The sequence below is a fragment of the Montipora foliosa genome, chromosome 6 (assembly GCF_036669935.1).
Source record: "Montipora foliosa isolate CH-2021 chromosome 6, ASM3666993v2, whole genome shotgun sequence".
Classification (NCBI taxonomy): Eukaryota; Metazoa; Cnidaria; class Anthozoa; order Scleractinia; family Acroporidae; genus Montipora; species Montipora foliosa.
The window spans coordinates 43,570,330-43,590,329 of NC_090874.1; the positions used below are offsets into that span (position 1 = coordinate 43,570,330).

General features: G+C 38.5%; 2 protein-coding genes across 3 annotated transcripts in view; one reads left to right on the forward strand and one right to left on the reverse strand.

The window, feature by feature from the left end:
- The window catches only part of LOC138007433 (uncharacterized), a 30,020-nt gene extending 11,377 nt beyond the window's left edge, over positions 1–18,643 (reverse strand). The window contains exons 1-7 of one of the 2 annotated variants that reach the window (XM_068854329.1): positions 18,364–18,643; positions 15,153–15,326; positions 12,883–13,128; positions 9,695–11,535; positions 8,051–8,097; positions 5,851–5,965; positions 2,953–4,973 (exon numbers count right to left, since the gene is read on the reverse strand). In XM_068854329.1, coding sequence (XP_068710430.1) covers positions 4,845–4,973; positions 5,851–5,965; positions 8,051–8,097; positions 9,695–11,535; positions 12,883–13,128; positions 15,153–15,326; positions 18,364–18,499 — 2,688 coding nt within the window. In that variant the 5' untranslated portion in view covers positions 18,500–18,643 and the 3' untranslated portion in view covers positions 2,953–4,844. Of the gene's footprint in view, positions 1–2,952; positions 4,974–5,850; positions 5,966–8,050; positions 8,098–9,694; positions 11,536–12,882; positions 13,129–15,152; positions 15,327–18,363 lie in introns of those variants that run through there. The other variant, XM_068854330.1, reaches the window with a different exon arrangement.
- Positions 18,644–18,698: 55 nt separating this feature from the next.
- The window catches only part of LOC138007435 (hypoxia-inducible factor 1-alpha inhibitor-like), a 16,973-nt gene continuing 15,671 nt past the window's right edge, over positions 18,699–20,000 (forward strand). Inside the window, exon 1 of the mRNA XM_068854332.1 lies at positions 18,699–18,881. Within this exon, the coding sequence (XP_068710433.1) occupies positions 18,738–18,881 (144 nt within the window). The 5' untranslated portion in view covers positions 18,699–18,737. The remainder of the gene's footprint in view (positions 18,882–20,000) is intronic.

Below are 20,000 nucleotides of genomic sequence, written 5' to 3' on the forward strand. Positions count from 1 at the left end.
TGTACTTGCAGTAATTCTTATTCACTGGGGTTTACACTGAAACAAAGAAATGTTGATTCCTTTCAAGGCACCTACTGATAATGGACTCCTTGACATGGGATATCAATGCAAGGCATGCCGAAATAGACAATATCAACACGAACGCACAACAATGTAATAATTATTACCGTCAGCTAGTAGATAAGATAACATAAAATGGTAAATTGTTACTGATGTCACGTTTGTGCTAACCATTGTTTTTTTTTAAAAAACAGCTTCTTGGATCACCTAAGTGCAGCTAGTGCTATACCCTCCAAGACAAGCCAGCAGACACCGCATGTGCTTAAGGTAATGAAAATGTTGGATCAAAATATCACTGTTACTACTGTTTGCTTGTAGATCTAGATCTGCTAATTGAGAATTTTAAGTCTGAATTTTTAAAACGAATCATGCTCCTAACATTGCCCATGTCATGACAGGTACCACAACAGTTGGCAGGAAGCAACAATATTATTGTGGATTTCACATGTTCATGTTTATTGACCAATTTTTACAGGTACATTTGGAGAAACATTGATGTAAAAATGTAAATAAATTTCCAGAGTAAATTTTTTTTATTTCTCTAGATTTGTAATCATGGAATTCATGTGGTATTAAATCCCATAGGATCTGACAGAGTATGAAACTAAAACTTTGCTAAGCTGATAGCTCAAGTGTGCGTCGGGCTTAAAGACTCTGTTGACCACCGTTTGTCTATCATGTATTGAATCCATCGCAATCGGAGGCGAGGCATATTGTTCAAATCTAATGCTGGATTACTATTATATTAACAGTGTTATTCTTTTTGCCTTGAATGTGTATATTTTATTGGTAATCGGTAGTTTTGTTGATAAGCGTTATTGATATATCGGCTGCAAATTCGCCATGTCAACGGTGAAATACACCAGTGGATAATTGAGCAGTTGGACCGTTATGAAGAGACGATGGCAGCATGCAGATATATCCGAATGAAGTCCTCAAAGATCTGAGCCACAAAAGTCAGTTAGGGATCACTGGACTTCCAGTTTCATTTGCTGAAGTCATTGTTTGTACTGAGTGAGCTACATTTGTTCTCCTCTCTGTTTGAATTTTTTTTTTCCAATGTTTTTGGAAGTTGTTCAGGAAATATTGATCTTATACCAGACAACCTATGACTGAAATGATTTTGTCTTGTAAAGCTTATGTCGGGGTCAAAAGTTCCTGGTATTGACCAAAATGAGCAAGCTGTTTGTGTGCGTGACTCGATTGCAACGGTTGCACCAGAGTCTTTATGAACAACTGATTTGCCACAAATTGTATAGTATCGAACAAAATAATAGTATTTTTTTCATATTGTTATAAAAAAAACAAGCGTCCAGGCCATTTTACAAGAACTAAGAATCGAAGGCAATAAAAGTATTTATGGATGTCTGTTTTGTATTTGAATAGCTGTTGCTGTCGCAACTCGGGCTGCGTTGGGTTAGGAAATTCGATTATCTTTGATTATCTTTGAGCAGCGGTTTGCTTTATTCACTGAAAATTAGCATTTCTATTCTTCAAGCCAACTTTTCCTCCATTCGCTTGTAGGAAAGGACACAAATTGTCGCTTATTTTCTCCCGAGTGGCTACATCAAGCAGAATAAACATACACAAATGCGCGCAAAGCATGCCGTTCGACAGAGAGTCTTTAATGCAAAGATACCAATTTTCACTTGCCAAATCGTTTAGCTAAGTTATAATGAGATCGTAAAAGGCAAATTTATTTCATAGTTGCTGAGATTTATCCACGAAAATCATAGTGAATAAAATTCGTAATGATTCTAAATGTAGCCAATCTGGAACAAGAACGACAAAATTTCACTGTGAAGAAATATCGAACCGTCCAATCAGCAACGCAAACGACAAAACTTCACTAGTGATGAATGAACGTATCGAATGGAACGTCATCCGACGGTCGTTGCACAAAAACTGTGCGCTTTAAAAAATGGCTGAGGGAAGCTTTGCTTCTGTTTGCTCAGTTGAGGAATTTCTTTTTGAACCAGAAAACAGAACGAGATGTACGATTGCTTGAACGACTTTTGAAAACCAAGGTCGAAGACAGGAAAATGAAGTTATTCCAGAGGTTGAGCTGAACGAATTCTGAATACATCAACAAATTTATCATCTCCATCTGGACTAAAGACGGCAATGAATACGAGCTCACTTTCCTTCCAAGTTTAGTGGCAAGCTTGGAACGACAACTGAAGAAAAGGGGCTATTCCGCAAGCATTGCAAACGACCTGGTATTTGAGAAAACCAGAGAGGTTCTTTAGTCCAAACAAAAACAACTAAAGAAGCAAGGAAAGGGAAATAAACCCAAAGCACCGGTAGCTTTGACAAGCGACGAACTAAAAACACTCTTCACTTGGGACTACTTTAAATTTGGAATATCTGAAACACAGTAAGTGTTGCTAATTTTATTAAATAAAATGTCGGTTGGGTGATTTTAAATCATTGTTTATTGCTTTCATCGTCCCACTTTGTCCATCAGACACTACCACGAAAAAAACCCTCAGTACCTAAGAAATAAACACATTACAGCATGGAAAATGCTTTGTACGATTTTTATTCACTCGTTGTTTCGTATCAGAAAACTCAAACACTCATTCGCTGCGCTCACTTGTTCGTCTTCTGATACTACTCAACTCGTGAATAACAATCGTACGCGCGCATTTTCCATGAAGTAATCTCTATGTATCACAGTCTCCATCCATCACGGATAATAGCCCTCTGTAGGCTGTCCTTTCTAACAGAGATTTGTCACGGATCCTTCACGTATATGTCACCGACTGTACCGTCACGGGTTTTACCCATTTTGACCGTCACGGATGTTCGACCGTCATGGGTTTTACCAACCTCCGTATCGGGCCAAGCATTGCAATCGAAGTGAATGAATTGCCAACGGCGAAACCCATCTCTAATATACACTAGTGTATTCCTCACAAGTTTTCAGTGTTTAAGGAGGCTTCCTACAATAAATTTAGCCTATACCATTAGACTTAAGACGGCCACAGTTCTTATATGCAAGCACCTACAGCTTTGAAACTTTAACCACGTACTAGAGGAAGTTTGAAGTTTGTAAAAGTGTACTTGATATGGCGTTCTAGGTTACCATGGCAACGAAACAGTGACGTCATGGTTTTAGCAGCAATTTCACGCTTTATTCAATCTAAACTTTTGAAATGATACGCAGGGTACTAATCCTGAGGTGTTTGTCTAACGTTTCACGAAGTTTGAAGAAAATGAGAAGAGCCGATTTTAAGTTATTCAAGTGAGAAGTTTTTACGCCTAAAATACTAAATTTGTCGTTACTCTTACAATAACTTTCAAAAGAAGCGCTGTTTTAAATATACAGAAGAATCGCTTGTCATGTAAGTCTTTTAGAAGTATCAAGCTAGCTCTCCGTGAAATTTCATGATATAAACTGCTTTTGATGTCCGTTGACAAACTTCAACGGAAAGCATTATATTTTGCGGAATTTCGTCAAACTTCGTTCCCAGAACGTCTGGCGGTCTAGGTGAAAAACTGGTCGATGAATTTTTTTTAAAATCCTGTATTCTGTAAGGAAGCATATTTCCAAATAACAAGCCAAGCGCCGACAGAATTGAAGTTGGGTATATTCTTTGAATCTCCGCTCACGTTTCTACACTCTCTTTGTTTACACCACTCAAGCTGGCTCTTCCACATTCTAGCATGCAAAACTGGGTAACCCAAAACTGGTTCCACTAATAAATCCCAAGTATCACTTAGGTCACGTTCGCGTGGTAACGCATCGTGTTGGAAAACAGAGAAAGAAGGGTGCTGATTTTGGCTCAAACGGAGAAAAATCATGGAGCGTACGTAGAAAAGTTGTTTAAAATGCAGAATTTATTCAGGATATTGCAGTGCACAATTGTTTTTTTTTTTATTTTCGATGTTGGTCTATGATAATACTAAACTGCTAAAGCAAATTATAATTTTTTTTTGGCCTTATATGACGCCTTTTCATTACTTTACTGATATAGTTCAACAGCCCTTTGGTTTCCCTTACCCTAACAAGGCCTATGAACTCCTTCTTCAAATGGCCTATGTCATTTATAATAAAGTTATTGCTTATCATTTTTCACTTGTTTAGCCTGAAAATTGTTGCGTTTGAAAGCCTCAGCCTTTCTCTTCTTGCTTTCTCCTTGGAAAACCAATTTTTTCTTCCAACACGACGCGTTACCACGCAAGCGTGACCAAAGTGATACTTGGGACTCATTAGTGGAACCAGTTTTGCATGCTGGAATGTGGAAGAGCCAGCTCGAGTGGTGTAAACGAAGAGAGTGTAGAAACGTGAGCGGAGATTCAAAGAATATACCGAACTTTGGAATGTATTCTCAGTGTCTTAAAAAGCTTCAATTCTGTCGGCGCTTGGCAAGTTATTTGGAAATATGCTTAATTACAGAATACAGGATTTTAAAAAAAATTCATCGACCAGTTTTTCAGCTAGACCGCCAGACGTTCTGGGAACGAGGTTTGACAAAATTCCGCAAAATATAATGCTTTCCGTTCGAGACGCTAAAAGTGTAAAACGCTGCGGAATCATTGTGCAGTCTCACTATTCATGATGTCGCCAAACAATAACAAATTGACATGGCCTTCAAGTAAACATTCACCTCAATAATACTCGACAGAACTACAAGGTTGAAGGATAATTAACATAACCCCGAAAGCATTTTCTAATCAAGTACTTATTTACCTGGCTGGGATGTTCCCCTTTTTCCCCGAATACAACAAATTATGTTCTAATTGTGTCAAGAAATTTACAATAATGTAATTAATGCATTCTAATAGACATAGGTTACATCAGAATTTTTCATTGATGGCATAGCCTCCTCCACATTGGTTTCCAGTTTTCTGTATCCACGCCTACGACTACCACTGTCATTTCTCCCCTCTATGATGATTGCAACGATCTGTGGAAACAAGTAAAACAAACAAGTCAGCACAACAATTTTCTACCGCTTTGCTTATCGATAACACTGGTAACGACAAGGAATAATCGCGGAACACTTTCCCTAGCGCAAAGTTATATTTTAAAGTGACGTTGCTTTGAAATCATCTCATAGGAGTACCGCCGTGAAAGAACTTGAATTGGAAATGCTGCTAGACGTTTACTCCCAATTCTATGATAACAAATTACCTAGAGTAACAGGGCTTCCAGTTATAAAAGGGAGGGGGGGGGGGGGGATCAGGCGGAAAAATGACATACCTCTTACTAACCGAGTTTGAGGTCCGTACTGTAAGTTACGGACTGAATTTTTTCCCGTTGATTTATGGCCCGCTAATTTAGCCAATTACAGCGCGCGTACTACATGTATCTGAGAAATATAATAAGGTTACATATTACACCAGTATTTGATATTAGGGCCCCTCAATCCTCCAATTCGTTTTTTTTCCCGGTCTTTCGAAGACTCATTGAATTCTGACGAATAACAGTTCGATCCTCAATTCGGGAACATTGATGTTTTGTGACTCGAGTCACGATATACTGGACTTGAAAAACACCAACTCAAACTTACTTTCCATACGAAAAGTACTTTAAAGCGCTCACTGAGCCACTACTAGAGACTGATTGATAGACCGGTACACAGTTGACTCTTGCTAAATTGAGCGCAAGTTCTAGGAAAGTTTGAACAAGTTCAGACGCGGTGAGAATTAGAGATAGAGATTCGTAATCTTGCGATAAGGTGTACAATTACATGCAACTAATGTATGCATTCCGGGGAAGACATTTTTGACCTTCACGTTAGTGCTAGTTATTCAATCTCAAAGTCAGAATAAACACAGTACCTTCTGTCTGTTGTGATAAACTACGTACACAGCAAATACCATCACTATGGAAGTCAGGAAGAAGCCGGCAAAATGGCTCGACTGGTGTTCAAAACCATCAGAACCATCGTAGAAACTATTACAACAAGAAGAATAACATAATCACGGATGCAACTGGAAAAGACTGGCAAAGTTCATGTGGTGACAATTTTTCTTCGGATATTGACTTTAGAGGATGCGTTGTGATGTAAAATCACCGACTGACTGGCTCATTTTTTTTATCATCATACCATGTGGGGGATCGTTGGTTTACGCGGAACCTCCACTCTTACTACAGAATAAGTTTAAACCGAATGAAATTATGTTTACATACAAATTTGTTCGAAATTTGTTTATGTAAGAAAAAGTGAATTTTAAAATATCTTATTTTCACTTTCAAATTTCGCGGCCGCAGACATCTTGAAGAATAGACCTTATTGGAGCTGACACATTTTTTTTGTTTCAAACTACATGCAAGAGAGGCTTAAGGGTCAATTCGATACAAAATGAGCCCTTAGCCTCGTTTATGTGGGAAAACCACTGATACCTCCGAAAGGGCTATTGTGTCGTGTTATGGTTGCCCTATTGTTCTGACAGAAAGAGATTTTGTGTAATAACAACGGGGCAACCGTAACACGTCACAATTATTCAAGATGGCGGCGCCGGCGAAATTTGAAAACAAAAAAACAGCGATTCTATATAGCGTTAATGAAGGGGTAGTTTCTAAAGAAACTGTGGTGCTGCGTCGGTGGGGAAGTAGTATACAAAAATTTGGTTTATCAAAGGAGTTGATAATGTAAATTGACCACCGTACAGAGATTCTAAAAGCTGACGTTTCGAGCGTTAGCCCTTCGTCAGAGCGAATCCAATTCGCTCTGACGAAGGGCTAACGCTCGAAACGTCAGCTTTTAGAATCTCTGTACGGTGGTCAATTTACATTATCAACTCCGTTGATAAACCAAATTTCTATACAGCGTTAAGTCGACTACTTCTTCATAGCGATACTTTAAAAAAATTCCTGGCGGGCATGCCCTCAGACCCCCTCAGGTAGCTCGAACCTTCGGCGCTCGCAAGACGCCTTGGGACGCCAGGACATGTCACGTCCGAAAACTCAGCTCCGACCAGGTAGGATTCTTAAAGTTGATGTTTTGTTCTGTTTTACTGATAACGTTTCATTGGCATGGATCCCTATGGTGAGTCGTCAATGAAGTATGTATGATGGTAATACGACGGCTGGGTCCGACATGTTACTTCAGTACGGACAAAAATGTGAAACAGAAACCTTTAATACTTTTTTTTTCCGGGTCGCGATTTTCGTGCGCATACGTAAGGTTTCTCATATCATAGAACTGCTCATGGTTGGGCGACTCCTCAGAGAAGGTACCCCAAGTAGGATTCGAACTCGGTATCTCCTAGTTCACAGGCGCTCGTGATGACCACCAGACCATGGCAGGCTACGTGATAAACCAGGGTGGGGGGATATTTATATAAAAATTGTGCGCGTGACCGGGAATGAGTTTTTGTGTTTTCGCTGATTGCAATATCCGGCTATCGTAGATGTACATCTCACCTGGATAATATTCTCACGGTATTGTTAAGAAAAATAATTTTAAAAATATTTTTAAAGGCCATCGAAGAACCACATAAAGCATCCGTTGATTGGAATCAATGCCGTTAACAATAGTTTTAGATGTGATCAACTATTCCACGATAACATTTACACTGTAACCCAATAGTTGCGTCATAGAATGTTGACTTTGGACTTTGGACTACGGAATAGGCCTTTTTCGATTTAATAAAATTCAGCTTGATAATGAGGCAGTAAGGACAAAGACAAAGGAGAGTGGATGATATGTAAATATTTTTCGCATTCATAACTCATTCCAACGGGTTTCTATTGTTTTTGTCCTCACTGCCTCAGTATCAAGCCGAATATTTGATACATTTCGATAATGGCCTATTGAACTGGATACTGAGGGAGACATTGTAAAAACACCAAAATATTATGAACTTAAAGGAAATAGGCTAAAACGCCTTCCAGCAAAGTGCAGGCTACCTGTAGCATCTTGTTCAGAAAAAAAAAACTTTGAATGGCAAATGCGTGGACACTCGATTTCTCTTGCAGTACGATGACTTGATGCTATGAGCGATTTAAAGAGCATGGTGCTTATTATTAAGTTACCTTTTCTTTTCGTAGTTGGGATGCAAATCCATATGATGGCCATCTTCCTATTGTGAAACAAACAAACAAACAAGACAGCCAGTTGAAACGACAACACAAAACAAATTTGAGAGGACTTTTAAATTTGAAAACATTAACTTCGAGTCTCTACACATTACTGCGATTTTCATAATTCTGCGAAATCTCACCTTCAAGCGCTAAGCACCAATCGGTGGCCATTTTGGAATCTGTGGGAAATAAAGGCTTTGTCTTTGCATTGTCTTTGCATGTCTACCCTCACACTGCATGAGAGGTGATATGGGTCAATTTCCATACATGGCCAATTGACTCCGCCTCTGGAATGTGAATTGGAGTTTTTTGTTTCGTTCACATCTCAAATACCATTACAGATATCCTTTTCGAGGTTCTTTAGTAAAAAGATTGGTACAGATTCCATTGCTTTCCATCGGCGTGGAGTTGGAATGTATGAATGTGCCGTGAAAACCAAAGATGTTGATAAGTCGGCTATGTCACGCATTTATGGAAGTCAAAACGCAGTTCGAGCATTCATTTGGCGCTTCGATATGATATTCCGCAGAATTATGAAAATCAGAGTAACCTGGAATTTGAATCACCCTGTTTAAGTTTTTCAGAAGTTTCCAGTTTTAGTGGAGCTCCGCGCGGAGCACCATGGGTAGGCAAATATGGTAACTCCCATACTTAGGTCCACGCCTCTATGTATGCCAATGTGACCATAACACGTGACCATATCGCGGGGCTCAATTTTAGAGCTCATCGAGGTCAGTTGTTTTTTTTTTTTTTTTAAAGTTGACCGCTGACCAGTTACTGGTCACGCGGTATGAGTATGTAAAGATAACCTCATTGGAAAAAGAGGTTCCTTAGTTCCTTTTTCGAATTCAAAACTCGTGGTTAACTAAAGACTTCCAAAAACACCTCAAAATACTGTGACATACCCCCTTTCAAGTTTTACTATTGACAAGTTTATCTACAATCTTGGACAAAACTCGTTGGGAAAATGTGACGCTCTAATTTGTCTGTGTGATAAAGAGTCAATTCTTCCTACTTTCGCCCCTGCCCACATTCCACTGTTGTTTTAAAAAGCGACCAAACGTTTGCAGAGTATTTTGCATCACATTATCAACATTGTTATTGGGGGGAAGGGGGAAAGGGGGGAAAGACCAATATATTTGTGAGTGCGTGCCAAATGATACTTACCGGTAAGCTAGAATTTTTTCCAAGAGTTTTGTCCAAGATTGTAGCATGGAAAAACGTAATGACTTATTCCTGACTGGATGAAGTCTTCTGAGCCATTAACTAACCTGAAAGGGGTGGCGATTTAAAAAAAAAGGACAGTAAACAACCTAACAACAAACGCAAGCGTTGGCTGTGTTGTTTGTTTTCACAAGCATATAAAACCATAACATTAGGGCTTTCATAATGTGTGCATGCACAGCAGTAACCTCTATCGTTTGTGAGACAACACTCTCCCAGTCTGATTTGAATAATTAGCACCGGGCTGAGAAACCTCGTTTGCTAAGAAACTGCTATCTGATCTCCAACCCCAGTGCCAACTAACAGTTACACCTCTAACACAGTAAATAAAACAATAAGGTCGTGATGCAAATAACTATCGTCATCACTTGCCTTTGGTTGTCCTCTTCTGGAAGACTCTGGAGTCTCTCCTTTTCCAATATCGTCAACTTTGCTTTCACGTTCTCTGTCTGGACTCAAAGGCCCATCTCCTTCATTTTCGTCTTCAACTCCAGTCTCATCATGGTCAGAATGTTGCTCGTCCTCTTCTTCCTTTTCTCTCATGCGGCTTTTTTCATTCTTGGTTTCTTCATTTCCAGTCTTCTTTTTCAATGATGGATCTTTTTCAAGTCTAGTGTCATCAGCTCCACCCTCTATTTCAGAAGTTGGACCTTCTTCATTTTTGTTGTCTTCTTCCTTTGCTTTAGTGTGGCTTTTTTCATTCTCAATATCTTCATTTCCAGTCTTCTTCCTGAATGATGGATCTTTTTCGAGTCTAGTGTCATCAGCTCCACCTTCTATTTCAGAAGTTGGACCTTGTTCATCTTTGTTGTCTTCTTCCTTTGCTTTAGTGTGGCTTTTTTCATTCTCAATATGTTCATTTCCAGTCTTCTTCCTCGATGATGGATCTTTTTCGAGTCTAGTGTCATCAGCTCCACCTTCTATTTCAGAAGTTGGACCTTGTTCATCTTTGTTGTCTTCTTCCTTTGCTTTAGTGTGGCTTTTTTCATTCTCGCTTTCTTCATTTCCAGTCTTCTTCCTCAATGATGGATCTTTTTCAAGTCTAATGTCATCAGTTCCACCCCCTATTTCAGAAGTTGGACCTTCTTCATTTTTGTTTTCTTCTTCCTTTGCTTTAGTGTGGCTTTTGTCATTCTCAATATCTTCATTTCCAGTCTTCTTTCTCAATGATGGTTCTTTATCGAGTCTAGTGTCATCAGCTCCACCCTCTATTTCAGAAGCTGGACCTTCTTCATTTTTGTTTTCTTCTTCCTTTGCTTTAGTGTGGCTTTTGTCATTCTCAATATCTTCATTTCCAGTCTTCTTCCTCGATGATGGATCTTTTTCAAGTCTAGTGTCATTAGCTCCACCCTCTATTTCAGAAGTTGGACCTTCTTCATTTTTGTTGTCTTCTTCCTTTGCTTTAGTGTGGCTTTTTTCATTCTCGCTTTCTTCATTTCCAGTCTTCTTTCTCAATGATGGTTCTTTATCGAGTCTAGTGTCATCAGCTCCACCCTCTATTTCAGAAGTTGGACCTTGTTCATTTTTGTTGTCTTCTTCCTTTGCTTTAGTGTGGCTTTTTTCATTCTCAATATCTTCATTTCCAGTCTTCTTCCTCGATGATGGATCTTTTTCAAGTCTAGTGTCATTAGCTCCACCCTCTATTTCAGAAGTTGGACCTTCTTCATTTTTGTTGTCTTCTTCCTTTGCTTTAGTGTGGCTTTTTTCATTCTCGCTTTCTTCATTTCCAGTCTTCTTTCTCAATGATGGTTCTTTATCGAGTCTAGTGTCATCAGCTCCACCCTCTATTTCAGAAGTTGGACCTTGTTCATTTTTGTTGTCTTCTTCCTTTGCTTTAGTGTGGCTTTTTTCATTCTCAATATCTTCATTTCCAGTCTTCTTCCTCGATGATGGATCTTTTTCAAGTCTAGTGTCATTAGCTCCACCCTCTATTTCAGAAGTTGGACCTTCTTCATTTTTGTTGTCTTCTACCTTTGCTTTAGTGTGGCTTTTTTCATTCTCGCTTTCTTCATTTCCAGTCTTCTTCCTCAATGATGGATCTTTTTCAAGTCTAGTGTAATCAGCTTCACTCTCTATTTCAGAAGTTGGACCTTGTTCATTTTTGTTGTCTTGTTCCTTTGCTTTAGTGTGGATAGCTGAGTACCTTATAGGCTGGGAGGTTTCTTTCTTTGGGTTAGGATCTATCTGTTTGTCATCAACACTGATAATATTATCTGCAAGAAAAAGTGGCAGTAAAAAAAGACAACAAGATACAGCTGTATCACTCAATTCAGACAAGTTGTACTTCACTGCCAATCATTATTGGCATTGATGGTACAAATTATTATAATATGACATACTGTACCATGATCCAAACAATTTCATTTACGACTGACCTTAGTGAACAGATCAAGGGAGACAATTTGACTGTTCTGGCAGTCAACAAGCCAAGATGGGAAATCCAAGACATAATCCCCAAGCTAAACAGTACTGTCCTATTACATGTATCAAGTGAAGCTATGATCTTCGCAGTTAGATCATACCATATACCATATGCCCTTTCATCATTCTCTGTACATGTACGTGACTGCACTCATTCAAAAGTACATGCAAAAGGCTAATGCATGAGAGTTCAAGTCAGCAGTTGACTGTTCTATATTTTACACATATTAAAGTAAAATAGTTACCGGTAATAAGAAAAAAGACAAGATCAGGGTTCTTGTTAAGTTTTTGCACAGGAGGTAAAAAACCAAAAATAGCAGGTAACCTTGTTACCTGCCCCTGCATGGGCTAGCGAGCTCAAGTCTTAACTTGACGTTCGTATCGATCGCTGTCGCGTGCCAGCTGCTCCTAAATTAATTTAATTAATACTCAGCAAAAAGAAGGTAGCTTATGCTATTTCACTGATTTTCACTCACCAACGCTTTTCTGACGCTTTGGTTGAAAACCAAATTCCAAAAGACCTTTCTGTCGTTTTCCACGTGTGGATACCATGTTGTAAATGTTTAATAATGGATTGTGGGGGATTTCCCTGGCCGCGGGAGAAATGGAAACGAAACATGGCGGACATTGTTTTGAGGGACACGTTGGCGAAAAACAAGCTGGATTGCTTTTACAAACCGTATATTTTCGAAGCGGTAACATGTGCCAGATATCTTCACAGGATTGGTTGGAAGGGGAAAGCAATATTTTCCCATAAACACAATGTGATTTCACCTTTGAACAGAGAAACATTCGTTGGATAATTTCGGTAAATATTTCAGTGAAACAGCCGGTGACATTTACTTAAACAGCCGGTAAAAATAACCGGTTACCGGCTCTTAACAAGAACCCTGCAAGATCAAAAAAAATACACAAACAAAAGAAAAACAAGTGCAGCTCTTCAACAGTCAAACAATCATACATATTGTACATGTATAATGATTCCTAAGAACACCCCCCTCCCTCCACTACCTCGGGGTGGTTTGGATCTTACACTGTTCACACATGAAAGCTGCTGACAGGATGAAAATTAATCCTGTTGAAAGGATAAAAAGAGAGGATCTTTCTTCTATTTTTGATAAATTCAAACTTATCATTACTTGTCAGTGATCTCTTGTTTCGTGATCTCAACTTGCCAGTGGTAAAGTATGGTTCTAAGTCACGGGCAGAGATCCCCAGGGAAGCTGCATTTCCATTCAGTTTATCGACTTTCCGTTTAGAAGGATTCTGTGGTACTACGTTTCTCCTAAACCTCCCAGGTTGAGGAAAAAATGGTACAGGTTTCTCAGGCGTAACTCCGTTGTGAACAAGCTCGAAATAGGTTTGGATTGTATTTTGCATCGAATCTGCAACACAAAGCCAAGAACTCTTACATCTACATGTATATATGTACATTCTAAATGAAAATTGCCAGTAGGCACACAGGTCGTCCAAGTGAACGGAGAAAATTTTTGCAAAGTTGTTTTCAATACAGCTCATTATGTTGAGGTGTTCATTCTGCCAACACACTACTGCCCCACAAAAGTGGAAGGTTTAGAGCAAAGAATTTGACAAAGCCAAAGATCTGACCCACATGAAACATGCATCAGGAGAGAGCCATTGAAAATGTAGAGGGCCCTCTAAGCTGATCCTAGCATGGCCCAATCAGATCTCCTCACAAACTTATCAAGAATATTGCACATACATGTACACTATAATACAGGTACATGTCTTCATCATCGTCGGGGTGATCCCTAAAGGTTGCAGACGATGGACTTCATAGCCTAAGGAATTTTGATGATTGGGTAATGAAAGGTCAGGAGTGTGTCCTCATATAACTGATCTGAAAGCATACACATATTTTTTTGATTATTGTTGCTCGACAAATTGTGGTTGCAATGAAGACATGTTGTTCTACATGTAGGTGGTAACATAACACTGGTCTATAATGCAAGGCTGTGCTCTAAGGAAAATTTCGGGGAGCCCTTCGGGCTCCCAAGCATTTCAGCTGGGGTGCCCAGCCCTCCAAGTTGGTCGCCCGAATTAATTATTTATTTATTTAATTAATTATCTGAGATCAGCAACGCAGGAAGATCGTCATCCATCTTTCTCTCAACAAAACATTGCTGCTACTGCTCTGGTGATCGTCAAACTCGCTAGAGCAAGAAAATCCCGCAACCCGTCAAATTTTTCACGCCATACTTGAGAAAGACGAGAAAAGTGGCAATGCCACCAATGTTTTCAAGTTTAAAAGTGAAAAAGTAAAGATTGCGGCAGTTTTATGTAAAAACGTTTGGGTCTAATACAGGTAAACGTTTTTACTGGTTAGTTGGGTTAAAAATGAATTTTCAAAACGTGAATCAATGCCGCTTGATTCACGTGGAGCTTTTGTGAAAACTGCTGAGAAACAAAAACCACCGCGACCCAAAAGGTATCAATTTTTTTTTGAGCAAGTCATCTTGATTGGACGAAAATCATTGCTACAGGACAGAACTTAAGTATTTTTTCTTACATCAGTAAAATGTTTTAATAGTGGAATGAGCTTTTTGTGGATTCGGTCGAAGCGTCAGTCACAGCGTTACTTGTTTAGGGCACGCAATGGTTTGTCACGAACTAAAGACAACGCAGGATTGCTCTGTTTCTAAAACAACAACAAATGACATGATATCTTTCCTTTTTTCTTATTTCGTTATTTCATATACTGGGGAAAAACAACCATAACCTAAATGTATTTTAGCCAAGCAGGCGCAAAAACTGCGATTCCCGGGTTCATACAAAAGTAAATTACACCGCTTCGCCGGCCGCGCTTTAACGCTGTCAGAGCAGAAGTAACAACTCTTTTTTTAAACTATAACCAAGAAATGCCAAACTCCACGTTCCAAATTTAATGCTATTTTTTTTGAGAACGAATCGAAATTCGTGCGGCCGCCGGCCGTCACGTGCAAAGTCACAGATTATGTTACATGTGAAATCATGTGGAACGGCCTTTAAACCGACTGTTTCGTACGAAGAAAAAACATTTTCTGAGAGGTTTCGTAAACTATAACCACCAACATATTAAAATTTTTAGCCGCCTTATCTGCTAGAAATACAATAAGCCAGAGTGCCCGGCCGGGCGACGGGGTAGTTTTTCTCACTCGCCCGAAACCAAATGTTAGTCCCCTCAGGCGACCGGGCGCCGTTAGAGCACAGCCTTGATAATGTTGTTGTCTCTCCTTTCTTCTCTGATCTGTCCTCTTCAAGTTCCTCACATTGCCTGGTTTTGAAGGTATACATGTATATACTTGTAGGTTCCAAAGGTACAATACTGCACATTATAAACATGCACCATATTGCTCACTTCTTCAAAAAAAAAAAAAAAAAAAAAAAAAAAAAAATTACCAGTACCAACCTGAGATTGATGACTTGCATGTTTCATTACACTTTGCCTCTGTTTCAAAGTTGTTCTTATTGCCATCACAACCTCCATAAATAAATTCCTCACACTCATTAGCAGTACTGTTGAAATACCACCTACGGAAGGCAGCTCGGCAAGGGCCAGTCTCCGGTGGAAGATAACAGAAGCCTAAGAAGCAGACAACAATCCTTGTCTTTAATCATACAAAAAAAAATGAATGTACAAATTATAGAAATCAACCCTTTCCCTTGGATATTTTGTCCACACGAACTTACCAAAATTAGTACTAAAATACAATGTAAGTTTAGGAAAAAAAGACTTGGCCATGAATTTGCAAAGAAATACCGTATTTACCCGTGTATAAGTCGATCCCATGTATAAGTCGACCTCCCATTTTTGATGGCAAAAAACGCAATTTCTTAATTTCTTTGTTAAATGTTCATGGGACACTAATCTTGTATTCTTCGATTTCTGGAAATGTGGATACACAAAAAAATCAGGGCCTCAAGCGCTTAATAGTTTTGTTGTTCAACAGCTGTTGTATATGCGGGCATTTTGTCCTTGAGTTTCGAAAATTAGTTCTCAGAAAATCGAACATGTGAACCTCCAACTCACCTGTTTCGTTGTTCAAGGATAAAGGGCTTTAGAGGATGAGCACAATGCAACATCACAGAAATAGGAGTCAATCTTTGAAAATAACTTGCGAACGATGCGAAAATGTGCAAGGTTTTATTGGTCCTTGATTTATAATTTCTCAAATGACAAACAAAACAAAACTCATAAACCAAACAATACGAAGTTTGCAAAAGCATTTAAATCTGTCAGGTTTGTATAAAGAATAAAGAACATTCATTACCAACCAGCATTTTCACGCAACACGAGTGACCATGCTTGCACGCAAACACGAGGTATTGCGCCAGGTTACTAAGCCGTTGAATGATCGTGTTTTATTCGAAGAAACACAAATGACTTTTAGAGCTTTCCGCCTTTGGAAAACGAAAATTTCCAGTGTCTATTTCATATTTGTGCTTGTGAGTATCTTCAACATTTAGAGCTGGACAAATCCTTTTTCATTTCAACTGGAATTGCTTACATTCGTTTTGAAGTCTTTTGTCATTCATTTTGAAGTCTTTTACGTTGGCTTTTGTCCACTGCCTTTGTTGTGCCCAAGACAACGTTAACATTATTATGTTAATTTTGAATAAATTACTTAGCTGGAACTTGGCTCAAAATCTTTGACCCGTGTATAAGTCGAGGGCGATTTTTGGAGCTTCTTTTGAGGCCCTAAAAGGTCGACTTATACACGGGTAAATACGGTAACACTTCTTTGAGCACACGTGAAATGTCTTGCAATGAAGTCAATATTTGCATGCATAACACTGTGTGACAACAAACTGAGAGGAGTCAATACTATTAGTTTAAGAAAAGAAATAATTCAAGAGCAGAATTGATCACAAACTGTTATTCTCTCATCAGACAAGATGCCAGGTAAAAACTACATGTAATGAATATTTTTTAAACCATTAAAATGTGATGAAGGGATTTATTTATCAACGGTGTCTGGAGGATATTTGGACTTCCTGCAAAGGAGCAGTCATGAATTCCTTCATTTCATTCACCAGAGTTAACTTTAACATACAACATCTCTTTCTGTGCAATCACGAATAGATTATAGCAGCATAGCAGGACAACAATGAAAACAATTGTTATTAGTACAATTAGATGATTAATGAAAATTCTCTGTGCTGATTAGTTGCTCTTGAGGTGATTATTACTAATAAGTTTTGTTTCAAAATGGCCACAAGCTGTTTTGTCGAAGTGACAGACGAAGAAATTAGTATTATTTTTTGAAAAAAAATGCTTATTTTTCAAATAATCAACCATGTAAATGTACTTAGTACACCAATAATTAATATTTACAATATTATTGTTCACCTCAGGCTTAGTGAATTAAAACCTTGAATTTGTCTTGCTTTCCATTCACCAATATTTACCTCGCATTCAGCGAATAATAGTGAACCTAGTTTAATGGCCAACAGTATAAACTCTCACGAGTCTCTTGTACATAGCTCTGTGGTAAAGCATCTCAAACTAGTAATCCAAAGGTTGTTAGATTTGACTCCTGCATAGGAGCACTCAGATATTTTTTCTGAGTATCCCTGAGAAACCATTGGTAAATAAACCACTTCATTTCATTCCCCAGGGTTTAGTACTGTATTTTAACATCTCTTAAAATCATCAAATTAAAATGTGATAGAAAGGAAATCTAAGCACTCCCCCACTAGAGTGAAATTACTAAATCCCTTATAAATAGGGAAGATATATGTTTTACAAAAATTGCCTTTGTTATTCAAATTTGCCAATCGCAGGAACAAATTGTGAGAGACCCTTTGTTTCGACAGTCAATGAGGCTCTGGTTGGCACATTAATAACAATAGATACATTGTAATGTCAACGATATCTTTCGTATTGTTGGACAAACAAATTCTTCCTTCATTCAGACAAAATCTACATTCCAAGTGATCTGGTGATGTAATTTGGAGGACTGGGAAGAAAAAATTTAACGCCATATCCCACAACCGTGCGCAGCCTTAGGTTTTGTTTCCAAATTTCCTGCAGTATTTCCATCGCCAAAACTCAACAGATCATTCCGTGTCTCCCGCATTTCCCGTTACTGAACGAACATTCAAGTGGAAACCGCCAAGATCTACGGTAACCTCACCTCTGCCATGTTGAATTCGGAAATAACATTCAAGGCCGCACGCGGTTGTGGGATACGGCGTTAAAAATTTTCTCCCCAGTCGTCCGAATTACGTCACCAGATCACCTGGTTGTAGTTGTTGCAATATCTTCAAAGGATTACTAGAATAAATAAGCTTAAGCTTACTTGGCCATGGGAGAACTACATGTAGCTAACCAATAATTTATAATTAATGTATTGCCAGTAAATTACATGGACCCTGGATAAGTATTTTCAAAGTACAGTTAGCTGTTCCACGGAACCACAGTATTTCAAGTGTCTATTAAAACAAACACGAATTTAATTTCACACAACGCGCACCAATACTTGAAAATTTAAAAAGAATATAGAAAGAAGCACACCACATTTTGAAAGTAAAAGAAGCTTTTAGAGCCATATTCACAACAGCAAATTCACTTAAAGCAATTTGAAAGCAGAAAACATAAAAAATATATTATGACCTACGTTGTTTAGTTAACGCTGAAACAGCTCCTGTAGACATCTGCACTTGTGCCAAACAAAATGAAAATCCCAACAAAAGAAGTGAATTGGCACAAGACCTAGAAACTGGTGCACATTTTGATCCAAGGTTCGAACGCATCTTTGAAGACGCTTCACTATATTTTAGCTTTCTCAGAGCATAAAGCTCGTGCACGAGGAAAAAAAGTCCACTGATATCTTGTCACATAGAACCTGAAGCTCACTTTCTTCAAAAGCTGACATCACAAACTGGAAGCACTGAGTTCCAGTGCTCCATGGAGTGCCTCATCGCGCATGAATTATGGCGCTTATAGCCCCCGACCAGTCGCTGAGAAGTTGCCGGCTCACAATAATTAAAAATGGCGTCGGTCGTCAACGAAAACAGAGCGACGTATGTTGATGTTGAAGGGCACACAGTGAGAAAGTATGACTTTTTACAGCTGTCAAACATTCCGAGACTAGACTATAATGATCCACGGGTAGAATCAATGATCGCAAACGAGGTGAGTCAAAACCAGAAAAATTACAAGCAATATTCCAGCCGTTTCGCTTTGTTATACATGTAGTAATTAATCTCCAAAGTCTAAATAAGGTAACGTTAGATTAAAGTCGATCTAATTCCGGTTGCTTTAAAACAGCCTGTTCAGCGTCTTCATTGCACATCTTCCATTTATATTTACAAAACGATAAATTTAGAGTAGACTAAGTTAGTTAAAATTGTAACTATTTTCATCTTTTGGGTGCTTGCAGTAGTGACACATTTTGGGTAGTCACTTTCATATACCGGACTAAAATTCTGCATGACAAAAGAACCTTTGTTATTCCGATTAGGAATTCCTCTTGGTGTATTGTTATATTGGCTAAAACTGTGCTTTTGTTTCATGCACAGTAATTATTTCAGATCCGGTATCTGAAAGACAATCCCATATTTTAGTATTATATACTAAACATTTCCTACTATCGATGGTATTACATTTCGGGTTCATTTAATGGTGTCATACAATATTAATTTCTTTGGAAATGGTATCCAAACAATTTGCCCCATGACAATGACATTGTATTTCAGCACCACTCTTGGGTTTCCTACTCTTCCCCCCCCCACTTACTTCTTCCTTTCCCATGCTTAAGATGATTAGAATAGAACCAAGAGCAGTGGCCTTTGTTCTTACTTGAGAAGTTTTGGTAATGCTATACAGGGCTTGAAGTTTACGAAAAAATCCAGTCGCAAAATGTGACAAGATACAAAAATTTAGTTGCAATTTCACAAGTTTTAGTCGCAAAATTGTTGCACTACATTGTGCTGTCAGCAGTTTAGCAAAAAAGTATGAGCCTGCAATACTTGCAAGTAAGGAATTACCCCTGGAAATGGCGAATGGTCGAGCGCATGGAGTTGTGCACGTAACATCACAGCTAAATTACGCTACAATTACGCTATCTTCATTTATTTATCTATCTTTATTTATTTTAGCAAAAGCAGCAGCAAAGTGGCAACTGCTAGCCCTTTCATCAACTGTATCATGTCAATTTTAATAAAACCTCTGTTGTCATGTTTCCTTTTGTTCTTATAGTTAATTTTAGCATTTTGCACACACTATATTATATTGAACTCTGTTCTTTGTAAT